This window comes from Acomys minous (assembly GCF_964271855.1).
Source record: "Acomys minous genome assembly, chromosome: 7".
Classification (NCBI taxonomy): Eukaryota; Metazoa; Chordata; class Mammalia; order Rodentia; family Muridae; genus Acomys; species Acomys minous.
Genome location: NC_140488.1, coordinates 112,295,741 through 112,317,077, shown reverse-complemented (window position 1 = coordinate 112,317,077; position 21,337 = coordinate 112,295,741). Strand labels below are relative to the sequence as shown.

Below are 21,337 nucleotides of genomic sequence, written 5' to 3'. Positions count from 1 at the left end.
AACAAAACTTACAAAGATTACAATTGACCAAGGAAGACCTCCTACTAGCAGACACAAGACTGTCTTAGCATGGTAAATGAATCTTTGTTTTGTTTTGCTTTTTTGAGACAAGGTTTCTCTGTGTAGCCTTTGGTTTTTCTGGACTCTCTGTACACCAGGCTGGCCTCGAACTCATAGAGATCTGCCTGCATCTGGGATTAAAGGCATATGCCACCACTGCCCAGAAGTAAATGAATTTTACTGGCTACCTGTTCTTCACTTTAAAGTTTATTTGGGGCTGGAGAGATGGCTCAGAGTCTTAGCTGCTCTTCCAAAGATCCTGAGTTCAATTCCCAGCAACTACATGATGGCTTACAACCATCTATAATGAGATCTGGTGCCCTCTTCTGGCATGCAGGTATAGATGCAGACATAACACTTAATACATAATAAATACATTCTTAAAACTTTATTTTCAGAGCAAATGACCAGATAACAATGAAGACAAAGCAATTAGCCCAGGTGACTTAGCCTCACAGACTGCGTCAGTTACGGTCTCTTCAGCAATCTATACCCAGGGCAAATTCAAAAAGATTAGCAGGGCTAGCCCAAATGATCAATCCCATAGAGACTAGTCAGAAAACAGAGACTGGACAGAAACAGAGCTAGCTTTTCTAGATTTTGGCCAATACCTTAAATTTTTTAAGGATACCCAAAAGGTGTTTTTACCCCACCAGACAGCAAGAAGTAATTTTAAGAATGTGATACCCCGATTCCCAAAAGGTGGGTTATAGATTAGTCATGGTAAAGGAGGAAACAAAGTAAAGGTGTGAAATTCAGGAATATTTTTCTTTCTCCACTCTTATCTTTCTTCCCTTAACTTTCTCTCCTCCTATCTGGTATTAGGGGAATGAAGGAAAAAAGGAAATGATAAAAGGGGGAGATATAGGATTATAGGATAAAAGGTAGATTATTGACTCTACTAGTCTCAAATATTATGTATTGGTATGGATTATTGTATATTGATAGAAATTTAAGACTGTTTTGTTCTACTCTTGCTTAGTGTATTGTATATATGCAACTCATTTATTATATTGATAGAAATATTTTATTGAACTTTTGCTTAATGTATTATACATCTGCAACTCATTTGAAAATGTAATGTAAAGTTCTAGTCTTATGAAAGCTAACTAGTCACCTATAAATATTATTTGTAGTCTTGTTAGATACTAGTTAATTACAGAAATAAGCTTTAGTCTCATATATGTTTTCAAGGTAAAGCAGAATGTACATCGCTTGCTCTAATTTACAATAGATAGATAGATATAGAAAGAAAGAAATGATTATGCACTATATAATGGTAGGTAAGTAGGTTGTCTTCAAACATTTCAGAGAGCTATAGAATATGGCATGTAAAATATTTTAACAATAAAAGGCTTTTATGACAGACATATCTGCTTCCAGCAGCACCTCTAATCTACTAAGAAGATGATGAGCATCAAAGAAAAAATGTGACAAGACAGCCACTGGAGAAAACAAGCAAAATTGTCCTTCAACTGCGGATAGCAGGCTCTCTGAGCAAACTGCGAACAAGCAGGGTACCAACAGTCCGTCAAAATTTCTGCTTCACAGAAAAGCCTGTCAAGACATTCTGGGCCAGTAGGCTGAAGACTGGATGGCCCAATGACACAGTGAAACCTCCGGTGACTCTCCAGGAAGTCAACTGTCTGTCATTTCTATAGTTCTGGAAGCTATTTGCTTCCTATATACTTAGGTAATATTATTTCCTTCTACAAGCCTCTGATGGGGTTGAAGACTAGATAGTCGTAGTCTTGCTACAATTAAGCTTAGTTGTTTAGGAACTAGACAATGTTTTAGGTCTAAAATATGTTTTAAGGTCTAGATAGATGTTTTTAAGTTGATATAAGAAAGTGATTTAGGTACAGAACTTTGGACTCACCTGGATAAGATAGACAGTGGAATACTTTTTCAAGGATGCCAAATACAAGTGGAATAGACATTGTAAATCTAATTCTTACCCGATAATTCTAATAGCTGATCTTACTGTATATAGTTTAATGATAAAGGGCCATTTTGTTAAACAAAAAAGGGGACATATAATAAAAGTTTTAGCTTCTTTGTAAACTCAGTTGCATTATGTAAATATTTTTGTTCTAATCTCAAGTGTGGGATTTAGCTTGAGCTTTGTTTGTCCACACCTGTTAATTGTCTCCTGAGGGGCGTGGCTTTTGTCAGCTGGTACAATCTTCTTCCTGTAGCACATAGAAGAGCATGGTCTAGGGCTCTGGGGATATAAATAAGAGGACAGAGAGAGTGTGGTGGGTGAGCGGTGTTGCTATGTAGCAGTTGGCAGAAGCCAGAGGCACACAGTATCACAGTTTGGAGCAGAGAGGTGGGAGACAAACGCTTCGGTGCTCAGTGGCTTGGAGGAGACTGCTGGCTGCATCTGCTGTTGACAGAGATGGGTATAGCCCAAAAGAACCCAATTGGCCCTAAACAGCCAGGAGAAGTAATGGGGCCACCTCACTCTGCTAACCTTCTTTCTCCTATGTAGGGCTGGGAGGTAGGTTGAGGCCTAAACACCCTAATTAAAGTAGAGTTTAAAAAGAAAGCACTACAACTTTGCTTCTTCTTTTAAAAATATTTTTACTACATGTCTAAGAGTGTTTGCCTACATTTATGTCTATGCAGCATGCATGTGCATTGTCTACTGAGGCCAGAAGAGGGTATGGGATCCCCTAAAACTGAAGTTACAAATGATTGTGACCTTAAGCTGAGTCTTTTGGAAGAGTACCCACTACTCTTAACCATTGTCCCAGCCGTGTGTGTGTGTGTGTGTGTGTGTGTGTGTGTGTGTGTGTGTGTGAGAGAGAGAGAGAGAGAGAGAGAGAGAGAGAGAGAGAGAGAGAGAGAGAAAGAGAGAGAGAGAAAGAGAAAGAGAAAGAGAAAGAGAAAGAGAAAGAGAAAGAGAAAGAGAAAAAGAGGGAGGGGTGGGTTTACTGTGAAACCCAGGCAGGCCTTGAAACCCCCAAAATTCATCTACCTCTGTTTCCTGAGTGCTTGAATCAAATGTGTGCACCACCACTCCTGGCCTAAGGAACGATACTAAAAAAAATTCAGTGCTCTACCATGCCATCTACTAAATTTCCATGTAATACAATCTTCTAAATTAACCTTAAAAATTGACTACTTAAAATATAAATCTTTTTTTTAACTATCATGTGATAACATGAAGAAGCAGTATTACCTTGATTCTGATACTGATTACTTAATCCTGGCTTCCTTTTCTTAGCAATGAAACAAAGGAGATAAGGAATGGCAAGATTCTTTGTTCCAGAGCCTTTCTCTTAGCTTCTTCTCACTATATTAATTTTCCTTTAAAATTTATTTTTTACCAAATGAAATTAACAAACTATAAATAAAAACATTTAAGTTGTCTAGTTTTAAAAGTCTTACCTCAAATTTTGAGGTGCTTCGCCAAACAAACTACAAATTTCTCTAATTTGTTTCAGTGCAGGAATGACCCATTTGTCATTTGTGCGAAGTTCTTCTATAAAGCGGTCTATCCACTGGATCTTCTGTGTGTCCCGGTCCTTAAACAATTTCAATGTTTTACAGAAATCAATATGCAGGAGAATTCTATCTCCTCTAAGTCAGAGTATTTACAGATAAGTGTATATTACAGTGAAATTAAGGTAAATTCCAATTATCCGTGGAATTATGAGATCATTTTCTTACGACTAACATGATACATAAATATTATACTGTAACTCTAAGTAAAGACTAACCTTTTTAAAAGGTGCTCTAGCTATGTCTTTTGGTTTGTTGCTGTTTTGTTTTGTTCGAGACAGGGTTTATCTGTGTAGCCCGGACTGTCCTGGACTCGCTTTGTAGACCAGGCTGGCCTGGAACTCACAGTGATCCACCTGCCTCTGCCTTCGAGTCCTGGGATTAAAGGCGTGCGCCACCACTCCCGGCTACTCTAGGCATGTCTTAACTTCACATTTACAATCAAACTCTAAAAAGTCAACACCAAATTTACCACATACATTCTAATGTTCTAAAAGATTCTATCTCATCACAGAATCATATATTAACATGCACTAACAACTAATGAAATAAATTCCCATTGTTCATTTATTAGCAAAGAAAACATTTATCCCCAAAGTCATTAACTCAGCTTTAATAATTTATGATCTAATATTCCTTTACCATACACATTTGACAACTAAATGACCTATTGTTTGTACTTTCTCCATATTCAAATGGTTGATAAAACCTTATTGTAGAGACCTAAGAAAGGCAGACTTATATAAACCATCAATTCTTGAAATCATTAAAAGCATAATGCTAGAATAACCTTAATTATCCTGCTTTAAAAAGCCATCTTACCTAATACTTAAGGAGCAATAAAGTCATAAAACCAAGCCAAACAGCACCCCCTTACCTGGGAGCAGCTATAGTCTAGTATTTTGATGTGAGCACTGAGAGCCAGGTCCATAATATCTACAGGCACATCATCACTGTGAGCCAGATTCCACAGAAGGTTCAATACTTTATGTGCCATCACGCCATCTTTATCATCTTCAGCAAGACGACGAATGAGCTCTAGGAGCTTTTCACGCTGCTTTTTACTTGCATTTGTCCAACTGGCCTAAAAAGACATTTAAATGACAAGAAACCTGTATCTGTTTTTTTCCTCTTCATTTTTAGGGTATGTGTGGGTAGGGTGGTAGATCTGAGTTTGAGGCTACCCTGGTGTATACAGTGAGTTCCAAGCCAGCCAAGGATACATAGTGAGAGCCTCCCCAACTCAAAAAAAGGTGCTTGCTATTTAGCAAGTATTTGATAAGCATTTATTAATCCAAAGGGGAATCAATCATTAAGGATTTAAATATAGATTAGGAATAGAATTCCAAAACAGTAATCTGAATTTTGAAAAGGAATGGGAGTCCTTATTAGGGCTAGTAGTACTATCATAAAATGAAAATCAAGTTCCTAGAAAGAAAACATTGGCCTGGCCGTGGTAGCACATGCCTTTAATCCCAGCACTTGGGAGGCAGAGGCAGGTGGATCGCTGTGAGTTCAAGGCCAGGCTGGTCTACAGATTGAGTTCCAGGACAGCCATGGCTACACAGAGAAACCTTGTCTCAAAAACCAGGAAGGAAGGAAGGAAGGAAGGCAGGCAGGCAGGCAGGCAGGCAGGCAGGCAGGAAACACTGGCTGAGTCCTTCAAACAAAGTACTTTGACATCAAAGATGATCTTATGAGATTTTTAATTATTTGTTGGTCAAGAACAGCGTGCAGTTCTAATCAATTCTATCTAAAAATAAAATGGTGATCACTTTACTGTGTTAAATTTTATTGTCTTAATAATTACCTTAAAGCAATCAAAAAGATGATCAAGTTGTTCAGGAGAAAAGTCCCATGCCAATTTGGCCAGTAGATCATGTACATTCTTTACAATGGCTTCATGTTTCCCTGCCTTTTGAGAAATAAAAAGAAAGATCACATATCACACTACACCGTGAACAACAGAAACATTATTAACACATTGCTGATGACCATTGCGAAGTTATCAACTTTTCTGCATCTACATAGTTAGCATGTAATTTTTAAAATCCTGTCAACCTTTTTAAAAGATTTACTTATTCTGCTTCCAAGTATACCTGCACACCAGAAGACTGTACCGGATCTCATTACAGATGGTTATGAGCCACCATGAGGTTGCTGGGAATTAAACTTAGGATCTTTAGAAGAGCAGACAGTGCTCTTAACCCCTGAGCCTTCTCTCCAGCCACTCAACTTTTTAATTAGTTTATTGAATGTACTAATTCTGTTTTACTTTGTTTTGTTTTGTTTTTCAAATCAGTTTCTCTGTGTGGCCTTGGCTGTCCTGGAACTTGCTCTGTAGACCAGGCTGGCCTTGAACTCAGAGATCCACCTGTTTATGCCTACCAAGTGCTGGTATTAAAGGTGTACATCATCACCGCACAGCAAATATACTAATATTTTAATGTCATAAATAAAGCACATTATTTTTTCCTTACACTGAAACTTTAAATACACTAAAGCAAAGCTATTCTCTGTCTTTATTTTCTTTCTTTTTTTCTTTTTTTTTTTCCCTTGGTTCTTCATGACAGGGTTTCTCTGTAACAACCCTGGCTGTACTGCAATCTCTTTGTAGACCAGGCTGGCCTTGAACTCAGAGATCCACCTGGCTCTGCCTCCACAGTGCTCGGATTAAAGGTGTAAGCCACCACGCCCAGCTTAGTCTCTGTATTTCTAAACAATAACAGGAAAAAAAAAAGGACTAAAAAACAATACCCAAAGCTTTGTAAATTAGAACTCAACAAGGTTTATACAGTTTTTGGAATAAATAATTTAATGATTTAAGTATGTTGAAGAGTTTCTAAGTCAATTAAAAAGTATTAATGTGTATTTTTCAAACAGGAGTTACTTATGTGGTACTAAGGTGAGTACAGTGTGCCACTGAGCTATATGTATCCCTAGCCCTTGTTTTTTCGGGTCAGAATTCTGCTTTGTAGTTTAAGTTATCTTCCAATACATTGATTGTCCCGTCTCTATTTCCTGTGTGCTGAGATTATGGATATGCACAAGCACATTCAGCATCCCTATTATTTCATTTTATTTTTTTGCCTCTAACTTTTACCAAATGTCACCTGTTAAGTATTCAAGCATTGCTGACAATTTCACGAAGTTTCTAGAAGAATTTCTACAGAAATCCTTACCTGTGCTGCCCAGATATTATCAAGATCTTGCAAGGTCAGAGCTTTCTCTTTTATGACAAAACGAAGTATCTTTTCTAGTTTCTCTACATACTGTGGTTGATGAAGACTATCCCGTAAAACTATGGATAAAATATTGTTCTGCTGTATCCATTCCTAAATGTAATTTAAAAAACAAGTTACAAAAAAACCTAAAACACAAAGACTTTTAAAAAGTACTATACCATAATTTAAGAATATGTGGGAATCCTAAAGCATATATATTTACAAAATAGTTCACAAGAATAAATCATAATAAAACTGCTTTACACTAAGTTCTTTCATCCCTGAAATGGAATCTTGCTATATATAGCACAGGCTAGTCTTAAATTTGTTTTTGTTTTTCATTTTCTGGTTTTTCAAGATAGGTTTCCCTGTGTCACCCTGGCTGTCCTAGACTCACTTTGTACACCAGGCTAGCCTCGAACTCACAGCAATCCACCTGTCTCTTCCTCCTGAGTGCTGGGATTTAAGGTGTGTGCCAAGCCCAACTTAGTCTTAAATTTGTGATCTTTCTGCCTCCTCCTCCATCCCAAGTCCTGGGATTAAAGTTAGGAGCTACCATACCTGACACAGTAATTGACTGGGGAGTATCCTCATAAATTATAAATACTGAACTCATTGAAAAGATATTCTAAATTCCAGATTTAACTCACAAAAATATCACAATCTCTAAGATTTAAGTAGAATGAGCACAGGGCCAACTTTGCTTACACTAATTCTGCACCAGTACGGTTTTTTCAGTATTTATTTATTATGTATACAGTTTTCTGCCCGCATGTACACCTGCTCACAAGAAGGCACCAGATCTTATTACAGATGGTCATGAGCCACCATGTGGTTGGTGGAAATTGAATTTGGGACATTTGGAAGAGCAGGTAGTGCTCTTAACCTCTGAGCCATCTCTCCAGCCCCAGAACAGTTTTAATATTAGGTTAAATGATACTTTTTAAAAATACTTTTATTGCGGCCAGGCATGGTGGCGCACGCCTTTACTCCCAGCATTGGGAGGCAGAGGCAGGCAGATCCCTGTGAGTTCAAGGCTAGCCTGGTCTACAAAGTGAGTCCAGGACAGCCAAGGCTACACAGAGAGACCCTGTCTCAAAAAACCAACCAACTAACCAATAAACCACTTTTAATTATTAATTGATTGCCATGTACCAGTCACTACTGTCACTTATAAATCACCTCTTACATCTTTGAAACAATCAAAGTGAGAGTTGTCTTAGCATAGTAAACATGGTCTGCAGATATAGGCACTGGAATCTAAGTAAGTCTTCATGCTTCCATAATACTGTACTTAAACTAGGCAATAGATTAAACCTCAAGAGCAATAAATTGGAACTCATGATTAAAAAAAAAAAGATAATCCAGTATGTTTTTATACTACTCAACTTTTAGAATAAAGGTGGGTATACCCAAAATGTTCAACATTTTTTAGTTAGTAAAGCTAAAGTTTTTAATTTTTCCAACTTTTAAAGGATTTTTCCTAAAATATAACAAATATATAGCAATGTCAAACTACCATAACAATTGTTATGCCATTTTCTATGCTTTAGGATAAGTCACACAGCTCAAGGACCAAAAAACATTCCCAATACAGACAGCCACATGACACACAAAATGACATACCCACCATCTTACCTCCTAACAGGGTATTTTCTTTTTGGTGAGAACTGAACCTAAGGCCTCACTGAGCTATATATAACTCTAGCCTCTCCAACTTTTTTAAAAATCACATTCTAATCATTTCTCCTGTTAAAAGAAGAGATTCTTGAAGAGGCATGGTTTGCTACAGATGTCTCCCGACTATCACATATGTGCTCAAATGACATGGTTTTTATAATTACAGATATTGATATTGAGACAGGATCTCAATATGTAGCCCTGGCTAGCCTGAATCGTGTAGGAGATCTTCCGGCCTCAGACTCTCCAGTGCTGAGTTTACAGTTGTGCTCCACCTGTGTATTTTGTGTTTTCAAGCCATTGGTCATACGGACAAGCCCTTTCTTTTATCATGCTTCAAATACTATCTCATGAATTCCCTAGCTTATTTCTATTGTAATTTATTTCCCAATTTCTATAGCAAAACTTGGAATAACCTAGTAATTACATCCAACAATAAATTTATCGAAAACATGCTCAGCCACAAAATAATTATGCTACTTTAGAAAGTTCAAGATTGATGCTCCACCACACAACAAGGACATGTGCTCAACTATGTTCATAACATCTTTATTCGTAATAGCCAGAATCTGGAAACAACTTAAATGTCCCTCAACTGAAGAATGGATGAAGAAACTGTGGCACATTTACACAACGGAATACTACTCAAGTATTAAAAACAAGGAAATCATGAAATTTGCAGGTAAATGGATGAAACTAGAAATGATCATTCCAAGTGAGATAACCCAGACCTAGAAAGACACACATAGTATATACACTTCTAAGTGTATGTTAGCCATTTGGTACAAGATAAACATACTACAATGCACAGACATGAAGAAGGTAAGTAACAAGGAGAGGATCCAAGGGAGGATGCTTAAATCTCACTCAGAAGAGGAAATAGAATAGACAGAGGTAGTGGTTGAAGAAAGGGAACAAGGTAGGAGACGGCGCACGAAGAGAAAGAAGGATGGAGATCAGACCTGGAGAAGCAGGGGCAGGGATGGGGGTCGGGGGGAGGGGTATGAGAATGTATGGGAGGGTGTGGGCAGGTGGGCAGACGGAACCCTGTAGAGAAAAGAGAAACTGTGGGTGGGGCATCTCTGTGACAAGCTGGAGATCTCAGTCAGAACAGACTTCTGGGAGGATATAAGGGGGACTCTTCCTGAGACTCCCAGTATAGGTACCATGGAGACTAAAGAAGGCACCCTCTAACTAGACAAAGTCTCCTAGTGGAGGGAGGAGAATGCCAATCCACCCACAAAAACTTTGATTCAAAACTTAGCCTGTCGTCAAGACAAAACAGATAAAAACACTGAGGGAATGCCTGGCCCAACCCAAGACCCACACCATGGAAGAGAGGCAATCCCTGACACTATTAAAAATACCCTACTATACTTGCAAACAGGAGCCTATCAGAGTTGTCCTGGGATGCTCTACTCAGCAGTGATTCAGAAGCAGAGACTCATAGTCAAACAACTGATGTAGCACAAAGAGTCTAGTGGAAACGAGGAACTTCACAAGAAGACTCCACAGAGCCCGGAGGGGCGTGGAGTCTAAAGCACCAACCAAGGACCATGCATGGACTGGACATAGGTCTCCAACACAGATGTAGCTTATAGGAAACTCAGGCTTTATGTGGGTCCACTAGTAAAGGGAGTTGGGGCTATCTCTGACATGGACTCTGTTGCCTGCTTTTCAATCACCTTTCCACAAGACTGCTTTGCAAGACCACAGAGAGAGAGGACAAACTCAGCCCTGATACAACTTGAGGAGCTGTCCCCTTTTCTAAGGAATGGGGGGAGGAGAAAGGGAAGATGGGATCAGGAAAAGAAAGGGGAAGGAGCTATAACCGGGGTGTAAGTTCAAGATTAACAAAGTCGTAAATGAATCAAAACATTCAATTTTCAACTGTAATTGAGAATGCCAGCACCACTTATTTTAGTAACAGCCATTCTAGGCTTAAGTATTTATTTAATTTAAAAAAAAAGAAATTAAGAAAGAAAGAAAGGACTCACAGCCATCCTCTCTGCTGTGAGCCACTCTTCTTCCTCAGGATTGCCATGACGATGGGTATAATATGACACACTAGAAATCACCTTATTAACTTCATTCAGTGCATTCATCTTTCCATTGAAAGAAGAAATTTGCAATAATCTGTAAGAGAAATCAGTTGTAAACAGATTTTTTAAATTTATGGATATAGCTGGGTGTGGTGGTACACGCCTTTAATCCCAGCACTCGGGAGGCAGAGGCAGGCGGATCGCTGTGAGTTCGAGGCCAGCCTGGTCTACAAAGTGAGTCCAGGACAGCCAAGGCTACACAGAGAAACCCTGTCGCGAAAAAAATTATAGATAATTATAGATATGATTATTTCCAAAAATAGAAAACTTACCTAAGTATCATTTTTAACCTAAATATTTCTAAATTCTTTACAGTTTCTTCTTGTCCAGGAACTCGTGAAGCTAAATTCTTCAATGATTTAATAATCATTGAAAGAGCATCATTTTTGGCTTCATTCTTTGCTTCTTTTTTCAGCTCTTCATCGGTTAAATTTTCTAAAAACTGTGGGACCATTTCTATTATTGGAAGAAAGTATTTTTTCACCGTGTGGAGAGTGAGAAACTCATAGCACTGTCCAAATGGTCTGAAATAAGATAGGAAACGTCTGTAATTCTCAATTTCTTAAAATCAATTTAGAAAATCCTCATAGTCATATATTAACTTTTAAAAACATCCAATTAACAAATTGTGTGCGCGCCCGTGTGTGTGTGTGTGTGTGTGTGTGTGTGTCTGTGTGTGTGCGCATGCATGTTTTCCTATTTGGACTAGGTATTTGCATGTGAGTGCAGGTGTGCTCAGAGGCCAGAGATGTTGGATCCCCTGGAGCTGCCTGCCAGAGGAACTGGGAACGAAACTCAGACAGACCATCTGAAAAAAGGGTCACTTTAGCTGTTGAGCCATCTCTCCAGCCCCAATTACCCCACTTCTAAATTGAACAATTTAACATTTAACTTTAAAATGTAACTTACTTAATAAGGGCTGCAATTATCTGAACATTTAATGCTGATCCATTAATAAAACGATCATGCAGTATTTGGAATCCGTTTAAAGTGCCGAATTTGTTGAGGAGATCCACCAGCCATCCCTGCAATACAATTACCAAGTTTACTTTCTTGGAGTTTAGGAAAAACAAAGTACTACTTTAATTGATATATTAAAACCAATTAATGTCAAACCATTCTATAAAAGGCTTCAAAACATGCACAGTAATCTACCTGTGATGAAGTTAACTAGCATGAATTAGATTACAAGAACACTACATTGCTCATTTCAGTGTTGCTGGTAAAGAATTAAAACCATGTTCCTGTTTCAGCAATCCCACTGTAAGAGAATACAACTTTCCTAAATACCTACAACACCTATATTAAAACAATTTATGGTGCTGGAGAGATGGCTCAGAGGTTAAGAGCACTGGCTGCTCTTGTAGAGGTCCTGAGTTCAATTCCCAGCAACCACAAGGTGGCTCACAACCATCTATAATGAGATCTGATGCCCTCTTCTGGCGTGCAGGTGTACATGCAGGCAGAATACTGTATAAATAATAAAGAAATCTTTTTTAAAATTTTTATAAGGTTTTTTAAAAATTCTGAAATAGCCGGTAGGGTATCACACACCTGTAATCCCAGAACTCTGTGAGTTCAAGGCCAGCCTGGTCTACAAAGCGAGTCCCGGACAGCCAGGACTACAAGAGAAACCCTGTCTCAAAAAACAAAAACAAAATACAAAAAAATCTGAAATAACAGATCAAGGAAAAGTATTCAATAATCGGGTAAGTATTTAAATGTTTCATATAAACGAAATAATCTTGATGCCTAAAAGGTAACTGTCAACTGAAAACTAACTCATATGCTGTAGGAATTGAACATTTGCTTACTATGAGCAAAGGCTTGCGTTTGATAAACTACTTATATTACAGAAAGAACAAAAAGAGAAACCGCAATTTTACTGTGGTATTTGTGTTGCTAAATGACCACAATGTCTGCATACTTTTGTTGAGTTATATGAATGCATTTGGTTCCCATTTTATGTATTAATAGTTTTGCTATTTTTAAAAACTTAAAATTAACTAAATATTAGAAGAGAAGTAAATATACCTGAAAGCTAAGTACTAAAGACAGCCATTTACACCTTGCTACCCTCTAAAAGGCCATGTTTTAAAAGCCAGTGAGGGGAAGCCATTTCTCTATTATGCCCTAAGCAAAAATACCTACAGCTATTTTCAAAGGGTGAATGGTAAATAAAAGATTTTAATTTAGTATTTGTTTTCAAGAGCAAATACAGTAAACTAATTGTAGCAATCTAAATTCTAAGTTCTTTAAGGCATCTATCTTACCATATTCTAGTACATTTAATAATTTCCTATCTTTTAAACCACTCTTTGAAGACCATTTCTAGTTCATTAAACTCTCAATATTTATTTTTATGTGCATTTGTGCTTGCATGCATTTGCACTGAGTACATGTCTGGAGGCCAGAGGCCAGAAAAGAGCATCAGATCCATGAGAGCTGAAATTAAGGATGATTGTGAGCCACCATGTGGGTGCTGTGAACTCAATCCAGTTCCTCTACAAGAGCATCAAGTGCTCTTTATGCACTTAACTATTCAATTCACCAGATTTATTTGGGGACTACTTTAAAAAAAAAAAAAGAGTGAGCTGGGCAAGGTAGTGCGCACCTTTAATCCCAGCACTTGGGAGGCAGAGGCAGGTGGATCACTGTCAGTTTGAGGCCAGCCTGGTCTACAAAGCGAGTCCAGGACAGCTAGGGCTACACAGAGAAACTGTCTTGAAAAACAAAACAACGACAACAAAGTGCACAATTTGTTATGCAATGTTACCATATTTTCCAGCATATACGACAACTTTTTAACCCTGAAAAATACATGACAAAGTCAGGGGTCATCTTATATGTGAAATGCCTGCAGCTTGCTACTCCTTGCTTCGTATGTCCAGTGCATATAGTGGGGAGTGCTGCAGCTGATTCCCCGCTGTGAAGCAGAGAGGAGCACCTATACACATCTGCTGTATGGATCGACTCTCCACCAGAACCCTTGTGGAGCGTGCTTTAAAGGGTCCGTGTAGGCTGGCACTAGCTATCTGCCGGCATTTAATAAAGTGCCTGGATGTCTGTGTCCTGCCTGCAAATAGACACATGCCCAAGTCTGCTGCACAGGGTATGCATTAGAACAGGGGGTAGTCTTAAATGGGGGTATACTCCAAACTTTTTAACTGGAAAAGTTGGGGGGGGGGGTCATCTTATATGTCCAGTAGTCTTGTCCGCTGGAAATTACGGCTTTTTTTTTTTTTAAGTAACTAAAATGAGATCATTGAGCTGATATACTTACATGTATATTCTTTCTCTTTTTGGTTTTGATTTTTGGTTGTTTGATACAGGGTTTCTCTGTGTAGCCTTGACTGCCCTGGACTCGCTTTTGTAGACCAGGATGGCCTCGACCTCACAGTGATCCACCTGCCTCTGCCTCCCGAGTGCTGGGATTAAAGGTGTGCGCCAACCCTGCCCAGCCTCCTTCTCTCTTTTTAAGACTTTACAATTACGAGTATTTTGTCTGCATGTATATGCATCACATACTGGTAGAAATCAGGAGGCATCAGATAGCTTGGAACTGACATCAAACCAGCCCTACATTTAAAAAAAAATTTTTGAAGGTCTGGAGAGATGGCTCAACAGTTAAGAACACTGTCAGCTCTTCGTGAAGTCCTGAGCTCAATTCCCAGCAACTACATAGTGGCTCACAACCATCTATAATGTGATCTGATGCCCTCTTCTGTCATACAGGCAATACATGCACATAGAGCACTCATCTACAGAAAACAAACATGTTTCTAAAAAAAATTTTTTAAATAATTCCATAGCTTAGAATGTGCACCTCTTTTAAATGTAGTTTTACTTGTATTTTTGATACGTGTTTCTTTTTACAAGAATAGCATACATGCTGGGTGTAATGGCACACACCTTTAATACTAGAACTCAGGAGACTGAGGCAGGCAGATCACTGAGAGTCTTGTCTACATATTAAGCCCACAGCTACATAATAAAGAAGTTTTGTATACGAATTTTACCTGAGCCCTTTCCCCTTTTAACTAATCAAGTTTTCTATTTTAAACAGTCAATCTCATTTAATTAACTTTAAAACATTGGGGAGAGGTATGACACAGTTGAGATAGCACTATGTTCTCAGTTAGGCAATAGCTTCAGTTCATGTCATTGGCTAAAAGTCAAGGCTACATGAGTTCAACATCTGGGGTAAGTAAAGACCTAGCCACAAGCCAGGAGTAGTGGCGCACACCTTTAATCCCAGCACTCGGGAGGCAGATTGCTGTGAGTTTGAGGCCAGCCTGATCTACAAAGTGAGTTTAAGACAGCCAAGGCTATACAGAAAAAGTCAAAAAACAAAACAGAAAGCATGTGGAGATGGAATGCTGGCATCCAGTCCAGGATAGTCAAGACTAACAGAGAGACCCTGTGTGTGGGGGGGAGGGGGTTGGGAGGGGGGGTCGCGGCGGCTAGCCACAATCAGGGTTAGGATTAAGTAGGAAGGCTGAAAAGTTGGAAGCTTGGTAATTTGCAACTTTTCAAAAATCAACACCACAAGTCACTAAATACCATAATGTCATTTATAATTTAGAAATTACACCCCCATCAGCTATCTTTGATTATCTGAATTTTGCCACCACAAGCTAAGCACTACTGATCTAAAAATCCTGAATCTAAAAACTTTGAGCAATTACACATTTCAAATTTTTTGAATTAGTGAGTAATCTATGAAATATTCCAAAATGGGGAAGGGGATCTAAAACTCTTCTAGTTCCAAGCATCTCATAAAGGATATCTCAAAAAATAGAGAAATTTATATTTCCTTGAGGTTTTATATCAAGGTGTCTACATCCAACTAGGAACAGAGTTGAAATTCTGACTATTACATCCTTGATAACGTTTTTTAACTTTATAGAGCTTCAACAATGAAAAGTCACAAAATTGCTCAGCTTTTATTAACTAGTAGGTAACTCCATTATAACCATAATCTAAGCAACATACACACACAAACTCAAAGGCTTTGAAAGTCTCTTTTTTTGACATTTTGTGTAAAAATCAGATTTCAGATACATAAAAGTATCATCAGCCAGACATTTCTACAAAACGTCACTTAGCCATGTTAAATCAAGTCATTTTCTGGGAGCCTCTTGAGCGGATCACTGACCCACTGAGGGAAAAAAATAAAAGAAATGTAGGTATAGACAGAACCACCTCCCCCTCACCCCCAGCTCCCCACCCGCCACCCTGGCTTCTGTGCATTCCTGGATGTCTTAGAATTCCCTTTGTAGACCAAGCTAGCCTTGAACTCAGAGATTCATCTGCCTCTGCCTCTGGGATTAAAGGTATGTGTCACCATGTGAGGCTAGAAGGAACTTTTGATTTTGAATATTATCCTTACCTTTGATGGTAACTAGATCCCACACTCAAGCAAAACAAGCCAACTAGTGGCAACAATATGAACTATAAAATAAGTTTTATGTTTAACACACTGGCTAATCATTTCAAGCTCTAACAAAATAAACCAAACACTGAACACGAGACTCAATTTTTTTGGTTGGTTACAAAAGGGGGGAAAAAAATCACATTCCTTAAAATGTCTCTTCCTAGGGACTAGATAGGTGTCTCAGCTCTTAAGCATTGACTACTCTTACAGAAGAATTGGGTTCAATTGCCAGGAAACACATGGTGACTCACAAAGCTCTGTAACTCCAGTTCAAGGGGATTCAAGGCTCTCTTCTGGCCTCTAAAGAGCACCAGGTTTGCACATGGTATACAAACATACATGTAGGTAAATTACTAATGCGTATGAAATTTTTAAAAAATAAATCTTGAAAAAGTGGCCCTAAAATCTAAATCTAAAAATTATGTATTGCGGGCTGGAGAGATGGCTCAGGGGTTAAAAGTACTGACTGCTCTTCCAAAGGTCCTGAGCTCAATTCTCAGCAACCACATGGTGGCTCACAACCATCTATAATGAGATCTAATGCCCTCTTCTGGTGTGCAGGCATACATGTAGGCAGAATATTGTATAAAAGAATAAATAAATCTTTTTTAAAATTATGTATTGCTAGCACTTACTAAAGAAAATAAAAATTATAAAAGTATACATTTTAAAGAATAAAAAACCACCAAGTACAGTCCGATTATATTATAGGAATTTTGTATTTGTTTTCAAGTACATAATTTAGTAAATTTTAAAAAATTTACTATCCTGCTATTTTATAATTTCTATTATTTTACTTTTGTCATGTATTATTAAGCAGGTATAGTATATATCTATTTTGAAATTTAAGAAAAAACAGAATACACAAACTCATCATGGCCTTATTGATCCACACCTGAGGTTTTTAAATCAGTCATAATCTCCTCCTCTATTATCATAAAATAAATGTCATGCCCAAATTACGACTATTTCTGGGTTGAGTAAAAGATAACAGGAATAAACTATAGTTAATTAACAGAGAAAAATTTTACAATAACTTAAGCACTGATAACTATGCAGAAAGGCTCTTGATGCAACATACATTCATTGAAAGTCTCAAAGCACATTTGGTTGTCAGATCTCGACTATTACTACACAGAAAAACTAAACAGTAGTAGGAACAATGAAACATAAATTTGATACAAAATAAAGAACTCAAACCATAATGCAGAATCCCTTTCAGAATATAATTAAATCAGTCTTTTGCCACCTTAACAGGAGACTGAGATTAAAGTTTTGCCGTAGGATAAACCAATCTTAATATTTAAATTAGAAAACAACAAACCAACATACTTTTGGTGACCGAGGGTCTGGAGAACGAGCAAAGAGTTCATCTTCAGGCAACTGAACACTTGAGGACACTGATTCGCAAGGACGTGTACCATTGTAGATATGGAATTTGCAATGAGGATTTAAGGCCATGGCAAGAAGTTCTAGAAGTGGAAACCAGTCTTGGGCTAACTTAGCCACACATAGCTCCACCAGGCGATGAGTATTGTTAATAATACATCTCTGTTATATGGAGGAAAAGTGATTTAGAAAATGAAAACACAAAAAAAGAAAAAAATGAAAACACTGCAATTTCAAACAAAATTTGCAACCCTAACTACCCTTAATAGTAAAAGAGCTCCCCACTTTTTAATTTTTATTTATTTATTTTGGTTTTTAGAGACAGGGTTTCTCTGTATAGACCTGGCTGTCCTGGACTTGCTTTGTAGATCAGGCTGGCCTCAAACTCACAGATCTGCCTACCTTTTCCTCCCAAGTGCTAGGATTAAAGGTGTGCACCACCACACCTGGCTGAGCTCTGCATTTTTTATACTGATTACTTGAATTACATTTAACTCAATAGTACTATGGCCAAATTAATTTGCTTTCAAAAAGCAACATGCTTAAAAATGAAGTGGGTACTAAGAGTTATCAAATTCTACTATATGTCTTCAGACAAGATACAAGTTCCTGGTTTTCTAAAATTGAAGGAATATATCAATTATCCCAAATGGAATACTATACACTGCCAAGATCTGTATCTGTCAATTTAATACATTACATTAAGGCAGATGCTGGGCCTTTTACCCCATGGTTATAACCGAAAAAAAAAATCCAGAAAATAAAAACATCTGCTTTATGACTATTCCATAGTGAAACAACTTAGCAGGTTTATAGCATTTAAGGTGGCTTAGTCCAAAAACAACTTCTTTTGTTCTTGAAGTAAAATCTGATTGCATTCTACCAATAAGTATTTGTTCTTGCCTCTGCTCACCATTTGGAGATTTTAGGGACCTCCAATTACTTTAAGTAGGCTTCATTTAAAAGGAGAATTCTGATGCTACAACTGTTTAAATAGTAGCTCGTGATTTAAATACTTAGGAGTTTCAGGTACCCAAACTAAAATATACATGTTTCTTTGTTGTCCTTTTCTCCACAGTGAGTTCATTTCTCGTTACTTTTACAGCACTGACCTTTCTGGTACCCCAGATATGTGTTATATTTTCCCCTTCTTGTGCATTTTGCCTTCCTTAATACATAAAATAGTGATACATCTTACAATTGACCTGCCTGGAGAGTCAGCGAAAACAATTAAACCAAGTTATTTTCATTTTGTTTTGTTGGTTTTTCAAGACAGAACTTCTCTGTGTAGCCTTGGCTGTCCTGGACTCACTCTGTAGACCAGGCTGGCCTTGAACTCACAGTGATCCATCTGCCTCTGCCTCCCCAGCGCTGGGATTACAGGTGTGTGCCACCACGCCCAGCTAAACCAAGTTATTTTTAACTCTAAAATCTCACGCTAATTTTAAATACCCATGTTGCCCCCTAAAGAGATGATTTACAATGAAATTACTTTAGAAGTTACACTTTTTATACTCTAACAGGCCAAATATATCATATACAAACACCCACATACCCGTCCATCCCATCCAAAGAACACTACATAATCTGCTTTTTAATAGTCAAATGGAAAACTCACATGAATTTCAAACTTCCAGCCACTCACTGCTTCATCTGTAAGGATTTTTGTGAATGAGATTGTTAGCCCATCTCGGAAAAATCGCTGACATGCTTCACTTTTAACATCAAGGCCTAAGAAAGGAGAGGAAAAAATAGTAATTGTCAGAACTACGATAGACATAAGTAATCGGAAACCTGGATGTCAGGCTAGCAGCTGCGGAGTACGCCTGGAAAAAAAAAGTTATAGCATTATCATAACACTATTGTTATTTCAAAATTTCTTCTACAGTCAGAAAGAAAATTTAACTCAGAATTGCTATTTAAAGAAACTTTTCAGTATGTGTGTATAAGGGCCTAAGTGTATGCCATGTTGAGTGCAGGTATTCCAAGAGGTCAGAAGAGGGTGTCTGGAGCTCAGGTGGTGCAATCAGTTAGTACGCATGGTACCTATACAGAAGAGGGTGTCTGATTGCATTATATAGGTGGTTGTAGGCCCAGTCATGGGTACTAGGAACCAAATCTGAGTCTCCTCTCCAAGAGCAGCAAGCATTCATAACTAACTACCCAGATATCTTTTTAGGCTGTTCAAATCAAATTTTAAACTAATTAAGCAAAATATATTTAATATGACAATATTAGCAATAACTCAGGGCTGGGGATATAGCTCATTGTGAGGGCAGCTAGTCTAACGTGTACACAGCCTTAGGTTTAATCAATGAAGTAAAAATAAAGGAAATAAAAAAATAACTGAAAATGCTACAAATAATGACATTCTATATTTTAAGCCCAAAATGATGGTCATTACCATGTGATAGACTCCAAATTATTTAATAGCATTTTGGTCTGAAATAAGCGTTTAAATTTTACATTTCATAATTATCTTTGAAATATTAGTTTGCAAACTATATGCTTAGTACCTACTCATATCTTTACTATTCTCCGAATGATCAAGCTAAATGTTGTGGTCCTTGTTCTAGTAGCTACACATCTCTTTCTTCCAAGAACCTATTTTCTTTTACGTTTTGGTTTTTTGTTTTGTTTTCTTTTTGTTTCTTTTGTTTTGTTTGTTTGTTTTTCGGTTTTTCAAGACAGGTTCTCTGTGTATCCTTGGCTGTCCTGGACTCACTTTGTAGACCAGGCTGACCTCGAACTCACAAAGATCCACCTGCCTCTGCCTCATGAGTGCTGGGATGAAAGGCCTGCACCACCACCCGGCTCTTCCATGTTTTCTTAAAAAATGCATTATTTGTGTGTCTATGCACAATGTGGGGGGAGAGGTACGATGGAGTGCATATGGAGATCGGAGGACAACTGTGGAGTCTACTCTTTCCACCTCAAGCGGATATGAGGTCACCAGGCCATCTGCCAACCCTATACATCTTTGCTTCATCTCATCTAATTTAAAAAAGACAACAGAGTCCTATGTCATTAAATACAACAAATGTCTTTTAACATTTCTATTTGTACAAAAAAGTATTTGATTTTAATTGTACGCTACAGGTGACATTTAAATTTTTAAACTGAGCCTTAAATAAACTATGGTACTAAAAATAAATATGGGAGAGGGAGAGAAGCCACTGAATGTCAATGGTATTAACTGAAATACAATGTTTACTACACAGCTAATATTTAGGTTATAACTAGCAATGTTCATTTAAATTGTGGAAAACAATCATCTGATGAACTTACTTCAAGACTGATAAGGCATTAACAAACATTCTTTAAACAAAGGAGGAATATTTGATATGAGGTAAAATTTTCCTTTGCCAGAGAGTGACATGAACCCAGCAAGGTGCTGTAAAGATGTTATTTTGAAAATAGCTAATATATATTGCTTATTTTCAGTTATAGCACAGCCATAGAATAAGTGTCGCCAATGGCTTGTTTGGTCACCGCTCTGTGATGACAAGAAAACAGTAGGGGTTTGTCCTCAAAAGTGATTTACTCTCAAAAGACCCCATATCTTTCCTTCTTTTGTATCTTGGACACCAAAAAGTGAAGAGCTTTGCTCCACCTACACTCTCCCTTGGCCAAATTTATCATACTATAAAATCTCCCCCAAACTATGAGCCAAAATAAACCTTTTCTGTCTGTAAGCTTATTTTCATAGCAATAAAAAGATAATACAAAAGACTGATTCAGAAAATAAAATGTTGGTCCTTTTTCATTTCCATTGTCTTAGCACACACCTTTAATCCCCAACATTCATGAGGCCTGGTCTAAAGAATGAGTTCAAGGACAGCCAGGGCTACTCAAGGGAAAGCCTGACTTGAAAAAGAATAAAACAATAAACTAAAAAAATCCAGTGCCTTAAAAAAATGAGCTGAGTACCACAA

The 21,337-nt window shown here is 37.7% G+C and overlaps 1 protein-coding gene across 11 annotated transcripts in view; it reads right to left on the bottom strand.

Moving 5' to 3' along the window:
* USP9X (ubiquitin specific peptidase 9 X-linked) overlaps positions 1–21,337 on the bottom strand; it is a 144,647-nt gene that overhangs the window by 60,801 nt on the left and 62,509 nt on the right. For all 11 annotated transcript variants that reach the window (XM_084790788.1, XM_084790787.1, XM_084790786.1 and 8 more), the window contains 9 exons: positions 19,021–19,133; positions 17,346–17,564; positions 11,486–11,601; positions 10,849–11,100; positions 10,472–10,610; positions 6,753–6,905; positions 5,381–5,485; positions 4,448–4,654; positions 3,457–3,593 (listed from right to left, as the gene is read on the bottom strand). In XM_084790788.1, coding sequence (XP_084646914.1) covers positions 3,457–3,593; positions 4,448–4,654; positions 5,381–5,485; positions 6,753–6,905; positions 10,472–10,610; positions 10,849–11,100; positions 11,486–11,601; positions 17,346–17,564; positions 19,021–19,133 — 1,441 coding nt within the window. The remainder of the gene's footprint in view (positions 1–3,456; positions 3,594–4,447; positions 4,655–5,380; positions 5,486–6,752; positions 6,906–10,471; positions 10,611–10,848; positions 11,101–11,485; positions 11,602–17,345; positions 17,565–19,020; positions 19,134–21,337) is intronic.